We start from the raw sequence: 14,215 nt of genomic DNA on the forward strand, positions 1-14,215 counted from the left end.
TTTTGTTTTTAGTCTGTCTTATTCTATTTTATTTTGTTTTCATCCGCCTCATTCTGTTTCACTTTGTTTCGGTTTAATATTTTATTTCAATCTATCTCATTTTATTTTATTCTGTCTCTTTCCTTTAGGGACTTTCTTTGCACTTATTCTTTTAGGATATTTTTCTTTATGTCCTCCTTTTTATTAGGTTGTTATTTTATCCTCAATCTTTTAATAAATGACCTTTATATTCCTTTGTCAAAAATTATTATTATGTCTTTAAAAAAGACATTCATATCCTTTAAGTCTCACACACACATATCAAAAAGACATTCATATCTTTTAATCTTTTATAAAAATTTATATATGAACGATATTCCTGTTTGAACTTTGTCCTTGAAAAGTATCTCGTGAATCGTGACTCATAACTCATTAGTGGTGAAGTGAAGAAGGAATAATCGTGGTTGTCGTCTAGTTGTCATGCTGCTTATGTCGCACTCAACTATCTTCCATCATACTCTGTCCAAGCTGCTCAGATCGAAGGTCATTATTCACTGCTAGTGTTTGTTTTTCGTTTTTTTATGCTATGTTCAGAAGTGAAAAAAAAAAGTTTAGAATTTTACTAGTGTTACTCAGATATTGTTTTTGTTTTGTTTTGTTTTTTTCTTTTTGATTCTTGTTTCTTTGTTCATCGGTTTAAAATTCTACAATTACTAGTGCTACTCAGATTGAATTATTAAATGATTAATCTGCTCACTGCTGTCGTGCTGTACTCTATTTTGTTGCTTTTTTTTGTGTGCTGTGATCTAGTTAAAATTGTGATCATTCTGCTATTTGCTAAAAATATTGCTTACCTATGTTAAAATTATGTTGAAACATGATCTTTTATTTGTTTAATATAATCAGTTTAATCTTTGTTAAAACTGAGTTGAAACATGAGCTTTTGTTTATTCAATACAATAGTGATATAATCTAGTTTAATGAAAACTAAATGTTAAATTGTTAAATTAGTATGTTTATTTATTATTTTAATACAAACCAATTTTAGCAGTTGAATCAATAATTTTACTAATAACTAGAACAATTTATTGACCGATCCGATTTCAAAACCTGCCCTATAACACCTATATGTCCAAAACTAGAAGCCCAAATAGCAGCCCCTTGCTTCAGCCTCCTCCACTGATGTAGCTGGGTTTGGAGCACTCCAACTCTCCAAGAGACCCGCATCGTCCCTAATCACAACTCCAACGCGTCTGTAATCTCCACTGCTTCAAGAGGCGTCAATACTCAACATTTCTCTAATTTGACTGCTTGCGCTGCAATTGCGCAACTCACCAGCATGTTGGGGACAGCAATAAGGTTGTTTGCCAAGAAACCGAAGCCGAAGATGGGACCAATAGAACTTAAGACTCCACCGGAGCAGAGACTCACCATCACTAGAGTGCTATTTGATATTGTGAAGGAGCATGGTCCCCTCACCGTTCAAGACACCTGGGAACATGTCAAGGTATACATATAGTGCTATAAATATTTTTGATACTCTTTCTTCCGTCATCTTTGCGAGTAATGTGCTGTTGCTTGCTAAGTGAATAAAGGAAGGAATAACATTGAACTGAACATTATTGAGTAAGGATTAAATTTTGATTTTGTTTACTCCAATAAATCTTATTATTCAGCAAATTACAAACATACTACAGCTACTTCTACTAGGGGATAATGATCAAAGTTGCTTAAGTATATACTGAAACTCATAATTAAACTTTACCTGTTTAATCAGTAGATTGAGCCCATTGAGTAACTGTCTAAACTGTTTCAGGAGGTTGGATTGAAAGATTTGAAAGGCAAGCAACATATGAAGATAGTGTTGAGATGGATGAGAGAGAGACAAAAGCTTCGCCTCATTTGCAATCATGTAGGACAACATAAACAGTTTCTCTATACTACTTGGTTTACGAAACCCAGTACTTTGAATTCAACTGCAGGAAGCATCCCAGTAAAACAAAAGAAACCTTCTTGAAAGTTTATGACTTCTAAAGCATAGCGGATGACTAAATCCTTATAGTAGTCCCTGAGATTCACGCCTTTCACTATTTTAGTCCCTCAAATTCAAAATTTACTATACTAGTCCCCGAGATCTAATTCCAGGCACCATATTGATCCCTGGACCCTTTTTGGCATTGAGTCGACAAATGGAATACCGAGCTAGCTCTGAATTTCTACGCTAAACACAAGGATACATGATGTTGTTTTGTTTTGGCGCTTAAACAAGGCGAAAACAATGTTGTTTTGGAGGATAGGGAGAGATAAAACGGTTTGCATATCATATAAACTCTTCTTCGTCTTCTCGTTTTGCCTTGTTTAAGCACCAAAACAAAACGACGTCGTTTAACCCTATATCTAGGGTGGTAAGTCAAAATTAGTTCAGCACTTTGTTCGTTGACTCGGTGCTAGAAAAGGTCCAATGACTAATATGGTGCCCAGAGATGAATCTCGAGAACTATTATAATGAATTTTGGATTTGAAGGGCTAAAGTTGTGAAAGTCATGAATTTAAGGGATTACTTTGGAGATTTAGTCCGTAGCCGCGTAGCGGATAGACTAGCTAGTAGCTACCCATAAAGTGGGAACAGCATTGCATTGTACTTTAAATTGATTCCTAAACTAAAGAATCTACCTGCCTAATAAGTTTTTGTTATCATTTCTTGATTTGTTTCAGTGTTTTCTGTTTATGGTATTGTAAAGGAAAAAGTGAGATTAGTGGTTTTTTAATTATTATTATTATTATTATAATTATTATTATTATTATTATTTTGTAAAACCCAATTTGTGGATGTGTTGTGCCGTCTTATTTTCATTGTGCCTTTCTATGAATTTGTTGCATCTTTCACTATTTCTTTTAATAAAAACTTTCAGTTGTGACCAACTAGGGACTATTAGGCATTTGCATTTGTTAACTTTAGTACCACAAGCATAAAGCTAACATTTGCTTGTTCATTCTCTCCGACATGTGTCTTGGATTAAATGAAATAAGACCGTGAACTAATATAACCATTCATGAACCAGGATAGTTCTTTTCTATTTCTGTTGGTACTCTCTAACAATATTTATGCTGAGACCAGAATAGGGTGTGGCATTTCCAGACACCAACAAAGGACCCATCATTGACGTGTACGGCTGGAACTAAAAGAGGTGGGAAGCATGGTGGAAGATTGGAGGAAGAGGATGTGGACACAAATTTCTGAAGGGGTCCCTCACCCCCTCTCCTGTGTGGAACCTTTCATGGTGGCTGGTCTTGAAGGAGATGTGATAGTGACAACAGGCACTTGGGCAGGTCAATAGGATGGGGTAATTTAGGAATTTTCAAAATGCACATAAAAAAGAAGGAATATAATTGTCTAACTAAATAAGCTAAATATTGGGTCTTCCTTCTTTCCATGGTGTATTGCATATTTTCTTTCTTTTTCCTCATCATTGAAACCTTTACCATGGTTGATTTAAGACCTTTTCTTCTTTATATCTTAGGCGGTGACTAGAGTAAGGAATGTGAGCCAGGGTGATTGTAGGTGGGGCGAGGCGGTGGCGAGTGCTTTAGATTGGTTCGTTAGGAGATTTGTTTGGAGTGCTTTAGAAGGGTATATTAGTGAGTTTCGATCTTTGAAGACAAAATATCCTCCAAAATTAAAGCTATCATACACATCTTAAGGTTTCACAAGGTTTGTGTTCTGGTAAGTTGGTAGATGAAGATTTGAAGGAGTGTGCAGTTGGGTTATCATTGCCTTCGAGATCAAGCATCTCTCGGTCAGACTTAATCGGCAAAGAATTAGCAGTGTAAGACATTAGTGATAATTCACTCCCCCTTTAAATTTGACCTGCTATACCTTACAATTTTGATGATAAAATGCTGTGATGCTTGTTCCAAGTGTGTGAATGCATGGTGCTAGCATGAATTTAAGCTTGCATGAATATTATCAAATTGATTAGGTAAGAATTGGACTAATAGATAGTTGTTGTAGCTGTGGTCTATATTAAGTCTTGTAGAGTTTGGTGATGATGTGATTGCTAACAGAGAAAGTTAGAGGTGAGTGTCGGTGAAATTATTAATATTTGTGGTAGTTTAAGCCCTTAGTTAGCGTTTGGTTAGGGGAATTGGGACTGAGACTGAGGAACTGGGTGTTTGGTGGCCAGAGATTGGAACTAAAATTTCAGTTTTCGTTCGCAAAATTTCAATCCTTTCAGTACCTCCAGAAAGTGGGAACACAAAGGACTGAAATTTTGGGAATGGAGACTGAAACTTTAATAACATTTCTTTTCAAAAATATCTTAATTTAACTTTTCAAATTCCAAATCTACCCCCAATCTCCATATTTATTTTAAATTAAACATAATACTGAGTCATAACTCAGTCCAATATATTTTACACCGAACACAATACAGCGACTTAATTCAGTCTCAATCTCTGTCTCCCTTCCAAACGCAGCCTTAAGGCATATGACAATTAAGCATATATACCTAGATACTTCAATAGGATCTTCTCCTAGATATGGCATGGAAAGAAGTTTTAATCAAAGTTGTATTACAGGCCATTCCATCTTATGTCATGAATGTTGTATGCATTCTTAAAAGGTTCTGTCAGAGGTTGAGCAATAGGATAGCTAGATTTTGGTGGGCCTCGATTGGAAAAAAGAGAGGGATTCATTGGAAGAGTTGGTCTAAATTGTGCATTAGCAAAAGGGAAGGAGGCTTAGGCTTTAAGAATTTGCATGATCAAAACCTAGCCTTTCATGCCAAACAAGCTTGGAGAATTTTTTGAGAACTCTAATGCTATATGGGTCCAAGTTCTCAAGGCTATTTATTTTCCTTGTCAGTTCAAAGAGGAGAGGGTGGGAGATCTTCATCTTGGGTTTGGCAAAGTATTATAGAGGAGAGGGATTTTTGGCTGTGGAATGGAAGATGGGATATAGGCAAGGAGGATAAAGTGAGGATATGGGAAGACAAATGAGTGCTAGGGATAGGGACAATACAAGGACAGAGGAATGAATACATGAATATGGTGAAAGATCGGATTGATGAAGGTGTTGGATGGAACTTTAGCTAAATTAAGAGAGAGGTTTCAAGATGACATTGTGGAAAAAATTAGAAGAACTCCAGTCAGCATAATTAATGACCAGGATAGATTCATATGGCCATATAGAGCAGATGAAAAATATACAGTTAGAACTGGGTACCACTTAATTAGGAAAGAAAATACAAGTAATACTCAGAATGTCTCATGGACTAGTGAGAACATAGAGGAGTTGTGAAAAGAAATATGGGATTTAATGATCCCGCATAAGATTAGGATGTTCCTTTGGAAGGCTTCGCATAATATTATTCTGGTATTCACTAACCTATATAAAAGAAGGATTACTAATATCCTTGTTTGCCCATTATGTATGTAGGAGCAGGAGACAACCGAACATGAGTTGCTCTTATGTCCCTGGATTAGAGCAGTATGGTTCGGTGCACAAATTCAGTGCAGCCCAAGGCCATAGATAGTTACAACATCTGGGAAATGGATGCTGGACCTTGTAGAAAACATGAAGATAAGCTCTTCGGATCAGAATACAGAATGTATACAAACAAAGCTAGATGTTTGATTTGGGAGATATGAAAAGGCATCCAGGCAGTGCATACTCAGAGCAAGAATATTGGAAGTGGAATTCTCAGACCCAGTGAACACTGCAGATTTAAATAACAACATCAATAGGAATAGCAAAGGTGGGAGCATTACCTGGAGGCCACCACTAAATGGCTGGATCAAAGGAATGTAGATGCATCATTTAATAAAAATTCTGTAAAAGGAGCAGTTGTTGTAGTGTTTAGGGACCATAATGGATGCATTGTAACTGGTTCAGCTTAAAAAATTATAGCATGTTCAGCCCTGACAGCAGAAAATTTAGATATGGAGAGTGTAATAATTGAAACAGATAGTCTGAATATCACCCAACCAATCAAGTCAAAAGAAGACATTGGCAAGGTTCAACCATTCCTGGAAGACATCTGTTGTGGTTAGGTCGCGACAGCCATGGAAACAAGAATCTTGGCGCGACGATCAGAATGGGTTTGGGTCGGGTATAAGGATCAAGTACGGTTCTTTGGGCTTAACCCAAGACCCAAAAAATAAATAAATAAATAAATACCTGTTGTGATAAGAATCAATGTAGATGTCCATTCTCAAGAAAGAATGAACTTAAATGAAAGTTGAAAATAAAGACCCGTACATGTATAAATAAGAGGCACATATCTGAGCTATCATACACAAGCAATAAAAACAATTCTCTCTCCTTTCTTATCTTACAAATATTCTTCTCTCTCTTTTATCTCATTATCTGTGTGGTTTTAAACTACAATAATTATAATATTAGTAAATATATATAGATTACTTATATTATAGTGAGATAAGAGCATATTTATATTTCTCTATTTTATATTTATTATATCTTCCTTATTTATTTTACAACACGTTATCAGCACGAGACTTTGATCATATTTTTAGGAAGACTCAGGTAACAAATTTTCATTATGTCGAAACTCTCTCATCTTGAATGCAATGCTCTTGATATATCTGGAAACAATTATTTATCATGGATATTAGATGCTGAAATCTATCTTGATTCAATGGATCTTGGAGATACTATTAAGGCTGAAAATAATGCATTCCAAAAGGATAAAGCCAAAGCTATGATTTTTCTTCGTTGTCATCTTGACGAAGGATTGAAAAATGAATATCTCACATTAAAAGATCATGCAGATCTTTGGAAAGACCTTGAAGAAAGGTATAATCATCAAAAGACGGTGATACTTTCTCAAGCCCGATATGAATTGACGCACTTGCATCTACAGGATTTTAAATCCAAAAATGAATATAATTTGGCAATGTTTCGAATCACCTCACGAATGAAATTATGTGGGAAAAAGATATCTGATAATGATATGTCAGAGAAAACTTTCTCGATCTTCCATGCCTCGAATGTGCTCCTGCAGTAGCAGTATCGAGAAAAAGGATTTAAAAAAATATTCTGAGCTAATTTCTTGCCTTCTTGTTGCTGAACGCAACAATGAGTTGCTCTTAAAGAATCATGAAGCGCGCTCAGCTGGCACCGTCCCATTTCCTGAAATAAATGCAACAAATCATTACCTAGAAGAGGTAAATGGCAAGGCTTTAGTAACAAGAAAAATTATGGAAGGAAAAAGAATTATATTCAAAAGAGATGATCTCACCAGAAGTGGGATAAAGAAGGAAATATTGGGCAAAATAAATCAACAGAGGATAAGTGTTTCCGTTGTGGTGGAAAGGGCTATTGGTCACGTACCTGTCATACCCCAAGGCACCTAGTCGATTTTTATCAAACATCTTTAAAAAAGGACGACAAAGGCATTTGAAACGAATTTTGTTTCAAATGATGCTGAAAATTTCACCACTCATTATGATTTATCTGATTTCTTTGAGAATCCTAAATGGAATATTGGTCATTTGATTAATGATGGAATAGTTTAATATATGGGATTGTTAAGTATCCATGTAAATAAATAATGTAAAAAACTTATTGTTAAGTTTTATTTTCTATGTATTTAAGTTTCAAATATGATGTATATAAATAATGAAATATTAATATTTATGAATTTTGAAATCATTAAATGTGTCAAGTTTTAAAATAAAATTTTAGTATATGACATTATTTTTATGTACAGTGTTTCTTAGAAAAATAATTCCGATCAAGTATTCAATTTAACTGTATATACTACTCATTTTATTATTATTTGTCTTTGAAGAGAATAGCAAGGACATATAGTGAAGATATTTGCCTTGCGGATAGTGCAAGTTCACACACCATTCTCAAAAGTAATATATATTTTACCCATCTTGTGCCAAAAGAAGAATATATTAACACTATTATTGGCTCAGGCAATGTGATTGAAGGCGCTAGAAGAGCTATAATTTTGTTTTCTGGAGGAACAAAATTCATAATAAATAATGCACTATTGTCTACCAAGTCTCTAAGAAACTTGTTGAGCTTTAAAAGATATTCGCCGAAATGGATATCATATTGAGACTATGAATGAGGAAAATCATTAGTACTTATACTCATGATTTAAATAAAAATGTTATATTAGAAAAGTTAATCTCACTTTCATCTGAGTTATATTATACCAAAATTAGTGCAATTGAATCACATGTCATTGTAAACCAGAAGTTTACTAACCCAAATGAATTCATAACTTGACATGATCGATTGGGTCATCCGAGAACAACCATGATGCGGAGAATTATTGAAAACTCTCATGGACATTCACTAAAGAACCAGAAGATTCTTAAATCTAGTGAATTTTGTTGTGCTGCATGTTCTGGAAGTTAATTTTAAGGCCATCACCAGTAAAGATTTGATTTGAGTCCCCTGAATTCCTAGAAAGGATTCAAGGTGATATATGTGGATCTATTCATCCACCATGTGGATCTTTTAGATATTTTATGGTCCTGATAGACGCATCTTCGAGATGGTCACATGTATGCTTATTATCTTCTCGCAACCTGACGTTTGCGAGATTACTGGCTCAAATTATTCGATTAAAAGCACAATTTTCAGAAAATCTAATCAAAGCAATTCGCCTTGATAATGCTGGTGAATTTACTTCCCAAGCTTTTGATGCTTATTGTATGGCTAATGGAATAAGTGTTAAACATCCAGTAGCTCATGTTCACACACAAAATGGGTTAGCAGAATCACTTATTAAACGCCTCCAATTAATTGCTAGACCCTTACTTATGAGAACAAATCTCCCAACCTCGGTTTTGGGGCATGCTATTTTACATGCCGCAGCACTTATTCGTTTGAGACCAACGAGTTACCATCAGTTCTCTCCTATGCAATTAGCATTTGGCCAGCAGCCAAATGTTTCCCATTTAAGAATATTCAGATGTGCGATATATGCTCCCATTGCACCACCTAATCGCACCAAAATTAGACCCCAAAAAAATTGGGAATATATGTTGGATATGATTCTCCCTCTATAGTGAGGTATATCTTGAGATACAAACTGGAGATGTATTTAAAGCTCGGTTTGCGGATTGTCATTTTGATGAATCAAAATTTCCAATATTAGGGGGAGAGAATAAGCTTCTTGAAAAGGAACTTAATTGGAATGCATTATCGTTGATACAAATAGATCCTCGATCAGGGCAATGTGAACTAGAAGTTTAAAAGATTATACATTTGCAAAGAATAGCAAATGAATTGCCTGATGCATTTTCCGATACAAAGAGGATAACCAAATCTTATATACCAGCGGAAAATACCCCAATTCGAATTGATGTCCCAGTTGGACAAATTGCCACTGAAGCAAATACATGCCAGAAGCGTGGCAGGCCTGTCAGTTCCAAAGACAAAAATCCTCGAAAGAGAAAAGAGGTAAATACTATTCCTATTGAAAAAGACACAGTAAAGACACCTGCAGTTGTCCAAAATTCTTATATAATTTTAAGGCCAGAAGATGTTCAGGTACCTTAAAATTGTGAAAATGACGAGATCTCGATAAATTATGTCTTTACAGGAGAAAAATGGGACCGAAATAAGACAATTGTCAATGAAATATTTGCATATAATGTGGCATTAAATATCATGCATGAAAAGTAAGGATCTTGAGTCAAGATCAGTCGAAGAATATCGACAAAGAAATGTTTGGCCGAAATGGGAAGAAGCCATGAAGGCTGAATTAGACTTACTTGCAAAACGTGAAGTCTTTGGACCTGTAGTCCGTACATCTGAAGATGTAAAACCTGTTGGATACCGATGGGTATTTGTGAGAAAACGAAATGAGAAAAATGAAGTTGTGCGCTACAAAGTACGACTTGTGGCACAAGGTTTTTCACAAAGGCCCGGTATAGATTATGAAGAAATGTATTCCCCTGTAGTGGATGCGATAACATTACGTTATTTGGTCAGTTTATCTGCATATCATAAACTGCATATGCATTTAATAGATGTGGTAACAGCCTACTTATACGGCTCATTAGATCGTGATATCTATATGAAAGTTCCTAAAGGACTAAAGATATCTAAACCATCCAATGAATATTCTCAAGGGTTATACTCAGTCAAATTGCAAAGATCTTTATACGGTCTAAAGCAGTCTGGACGAATGTGGTATAATTGTCTTACTGAGTATCTGGCCAAAAATGGATTCAAGAATGATGATATCTGTTCATGTGTTTTCATAAAGAAATATGCATCTGGATTCATTATGATTGCTGTGTACATTGATGATTTAAATATCATTGGGACTCCTGAAGAGATTCCAACAATTATAAAAACTCTAAAAGAAGAATTTGAGATGAAAGATATTGGAAGGACTAAATTTTGTCTCGGCCTACAGATCGAGCATATAAAAAATGGGATCTTTATTCATCAAACAACATACACAGAGAAGATCTTGAAAAGATTTTATATGGATAAGTGACATCCCTTGAGTACCCCAATGATCGTAAGATCTTTGGATGTGGAAAATGATCAATTCCGTCCTAAAGAAGAAAATAAAAATATCCTTGGTCCTGAAGTACCATATCTCAGTGCTATTGGAGCGCTAATAATGTATCTTGCTAATAATACAAGACCTGATATATCATTTGATGTGAATTTACTAGCAAGATATAGTTCCTCTCCAACCAGAAGACATTGGAATGGAATCAAACAAATCTTTCGATATCTTCATGGAACGGTTGATATGGGATTGTTTTATCCCTATGGATCCAAGTCACAACTAGTTGGCTATACAAATGCTGGATGCTTGTCTGATCCACATAAAGGGAGATCTCAAACAGGATACCTGTTCACATATGGTGGAACAACGATATCATGGAGGTCCACGAAACAGACGATTGCTGCAACATCCTCTAATCATGCCGAAATACTAGCAATTCATGAAGTAAGTCGCGAGGGTTTTTGGCTCAGGAGTTTGATCCAATATATTCTGTCATCATGTGGACTGATTGATCATAAGATAGCTCCAACTGTCCTGTTTGAGGATAATACAGCATGCATTGCTCAACTTAAAGGCGGATATATCAAAGGTGATAGAACAAAGCATATTTCTCCCAAATTCTTCTACACTCATGATCTTCAAAATCAAGGGACAATTGATGTCCAACAGATCTACTCAAGTGACAATCTAGCAGATTTATTCACGAAGTCACTCCCAAAATCCTCCTTTAATAGATTGGTACATGAGATTGGGATGCGCCGATTTCGAGACATTAAATGATGTCGACAAGAGGAGGAGACTGTACTCTTTTTTCCTTGGTCAGGTTTTTTCCATTGGATTTTTCTTGACAAGATTTTTAATGAGACAGTCCCCATCACAAAGGATATTGTACTCTTTTTCCTTCACTAAGGTTTTTTTCCATTGGGTTTTCCTTTAATAAAATTTTAATGAGGCATAATCCTAAATGGACATCCAAGAGGGAGTGTTCGTGATAAGGATCAACATGGATGTCCATTCTCAATAAAGAATGAACTTAAATGAAAGTTGAAAGTAAAGATCCCATACATGTATAAATAGGGACACATATTTGAGCCATCATACACAAGCAATAAAAGTAATTCTCTCTCCTTTCTTATCTTACAAATATTTTTCTTTCTCAAAGGCATAGCAGACGGATATTGTTGGACCGTGTGGTATACTGTGGTTGATGAATTTTGTACCGCGTTTCGTCTGAACCTTCAGAGAAAAGCGACCTAAAGTTCCTCCTTTTGAGTTTGAAGGTCTGGAAGAAAAGAAAAATATACATTTTTATATTATTGGTTTCATGTTTTGTTTTATACCCAAGCTTTTTCTTGTTGGTTTCATGGTTGTGACATGTCATTTCAATAACTAACATTTTAAACATTTCAGTACTAATTTCATCGCCATTAAATTTATATGCGTTGTCTATGCTTTTATTAAACTTAAAATTGATCCACTTATTAAAACTAGTTATACCTCTTTTATCTCATTTATTTATTTTTTTTTCTCAAAAAGAAACAGTTAATAATTAGTCAATATAAATAATGAATATATAGTTTTTGAATATTAAACATATAACTTTACGAGTTTTGGATATGTGATTTTCTTCTTACTAATAATTTTCACTTTTTCCCTTCTTTGTTAGTGGACCATGTTAAACGTTTAGTTAACACGCAATTATAGTTACAGAAAATGATATGTGCATTGTATGTATAAGGAAACGGAAACATGTGAAAGGAGACTCGTTCAAATCAAAGTATATTGCACGGAAGTTATTCCTTTGGGACCATATGATGACTTGATACTATAAAATAGATTCTCAAGGTTTTCATGCTCTGCCACAACCCAGTTTCAGAGTAGAACAAAATATTGCATTTCATTCCCATTGTCTTTTGTGTTTTTCTCACATACAACTTGAGACATCATGATGAGGTACGGTGCTTCCAATAAGGTTTATCGTACTTGTCTTTTGGCAACTTCTAAATTGTTCCACACCTCTTCTCAAGTCTCTCCACGTACAGTTACAACTTTGCTAAGCTCTGTCAACCCTAAATTCCAGGGTCATAATGTTTCGAGTAAGTAATAAGTGTTAGAATATAATTAGGATCAATTAGTATTATTTAGTATATCTGAATATTTATTATAGAATATCGTTTTTATTATTACGATTCTCTTAGTACCTATAAATACCCTTTTATATTGTATCATTTCACACAACTTGTATAGACAACTTGAATACAATCAATAATATACCATCCTTTCTCCAGTTTAGTCTCTTGTTTCTAACAATAAGCATGCTGTCTCATTGTTCACGAATGATTATACCTTAACCTATCATTGTTTTGGTGTCAAAGTATTAGAAGTGATGTTACTAGTGTTTACAATTACAAGCCAAATGGCTAATTTTTCGGATTAAGTTAAATCCATCAGCTTTAACTAAAGTATTAAACACCAGCATCCCCGCCATTAATTTTAAACATCAACATCTCTACACCTTTACCTTACAATGATTAAAAGTATAATCGTTTATTGTCTCTTTTCATCAGTTTAACTTTTTAAAAAAAAAAAGTTAGTATCATAATGTGGTTAGAGTTTCTATGACTTAAATGACCATAGTTCGATTTTTAATGACTCAAAAAAAAAAAAAAGAATTTAGCATTAATTAAATAAAAAGAGAAATAAAATCTACTAAAAATATTCACTCAAATCCACATAAATTTTTATGTGAGGGGATGTATTATCTTTTTCAATCGGCTTAAATTTTTAAAAGAAGTGATATATATCATGATAACAATATTGATGGTTGAGATGTTGACATATTTAAAAATTTTGGATACCAAAATCATTACTGTCTAGTTCATAATTTCATATAAATATGGTTAACTTGCTAATTTATCTCATGCCCTTTATTTGATTTTAGACTGTAAGAACAGTTTTCTTTCTCGAAGAATATACATGTCATCCGTTTCCTTGAAGGAGCAAGAAGGGCATCAAGAAGGCATCGAATTTCAATTGCTAAGAGCAGTTGAGGATCAACATGGGGGAGTTGTTGTAAACATTGATGAAACTATGGATACTTTGGTTTTTGCATCTATGTTGGATGTTTCCTTAGCGCGTTGGAAGGAACAGGTAGGTATCATTTTAAAAGTAATGATTTTTTTTTTTTTAGTTTTATATATGTTTAGACAATTAGACCATTAATAATACACTGTTATTTTGGTTCCAATATATATACTTTTTCATTTATAATTCAGCAGGTATACATATATATAGGCAGGAAATATAAAAGGTTTTAAAAAGTCTGATCTCTAAAGGCAGTTATTAGTTATTAGTTATTATCAACGGAATTAAATGTTTTGCTATTTGATTGTGGCGGTTTTTAAGAATGTTCCTAAAAAAATATTATGACAATTTTTTTACACTTACAATTTGCGACAGTTTTTTCGGTTTAGTGTAAAGTAGTTTTGCACGTATATCTAATCACGTAACGCTATGTCATAAAAAATAACTACTATTTTCATCATTCGTATGAATGGTCATCCAAAAAGATGGATGTAGTTGCATGACTGTGTAAAATATTTTGTATCAAAATTAAACTCATATAATATTGTATGTATTATTTTCTATCTATCCTTTTATGCATTTTTCATTTTATTATTGAGAGTAATTAATAAAAAGTAATAAATAAGATAAAAAAAATT

At 34.1% G+C, this 14,215-nt stretch overlaps 2 protein-coding genes across 3 annotated transcripts in view; both read left to right on the plus strand.

The window, feature by feature from the left end:
* On the plus strand, window positions 557–6,302 carry LOC107644971. 2 transcript variants are annotated; one of them, XM_021103372.1, is made up of 3 exons: window positions 557–1,486; window positions 1,796–1,891; window positions 5,417–6,302. In XM_021103372.1, the coding sequence occupies exons 1-3, from the start codon at window positions 1,319–1,321 to the stop codon at window positions 5,507–5,509; spliced, it is 357 nt and encodes a 118-aa protein (XP_020959031.1). In that variant the 5' UTR covers window positions 557–1,318; the 3' UTR covers window positions 5,510–6,302. The 2 variants fall into 2 exon arrangements, with proteins under 2 accessions (XP_020959031.1, XP_020959030.1); XM_021103371.1 differs by lacking the exon at window positions 5,417–6,302 and having other exon boundaries at window positions 953–1,486; window positions 1,796–2,210.
* Window positions 12,307–14,215, plus strand: part of LOC107641568 (nudix hydrolase 2-like) — a 4,336-nt gene continuing 2,427 nt past the window's right edge. Inside the window, exons 1-2 of the mRNA XM_021124089.1 lie at window positions 12,307–12,589; window positions 13,435–13,643. Coding sequence (XP_020979748.1) covers window positions 12,439–12,589; window positions 13,435–13,643 — 360 coding nt within the window. The 5' untranslated portion in view covers window positions 12,307–12,438. The remainder of the gene's footprint in view (window positions 12,590–13,434; window positions 13,644–14,215) is intronic.

This window comes from Arachis ipaensis, chromosome B05, assembly GCF_000816755.2.
Source record: "Arachis ipaensis cultivar K30076 chromosome B05, Araip1.1, whole genome shotgun sequence".
NCBI lineage: Eukaryota > Viridiplantae > Streptophyta > Magnoliopsida > Fabales > Fabaceae > Arachis > Arachis ipaensis.

Coding starts and splice junctions, on each gene's coding strand:
- LOC107644971 (XM_021103371.1), top strand. CDS start 1,319: ATGTTGGGGACAGCAATAAGGTTGTTTGCCAAGAAACCGAAGCCGAAG. Junction 1,487..1,795: donor ACACCTGGGAACATGTCAAG/GTATACATATAG, acceptor AAACTGTTTCAG/GAGGTTGGATTGAAAGATTT.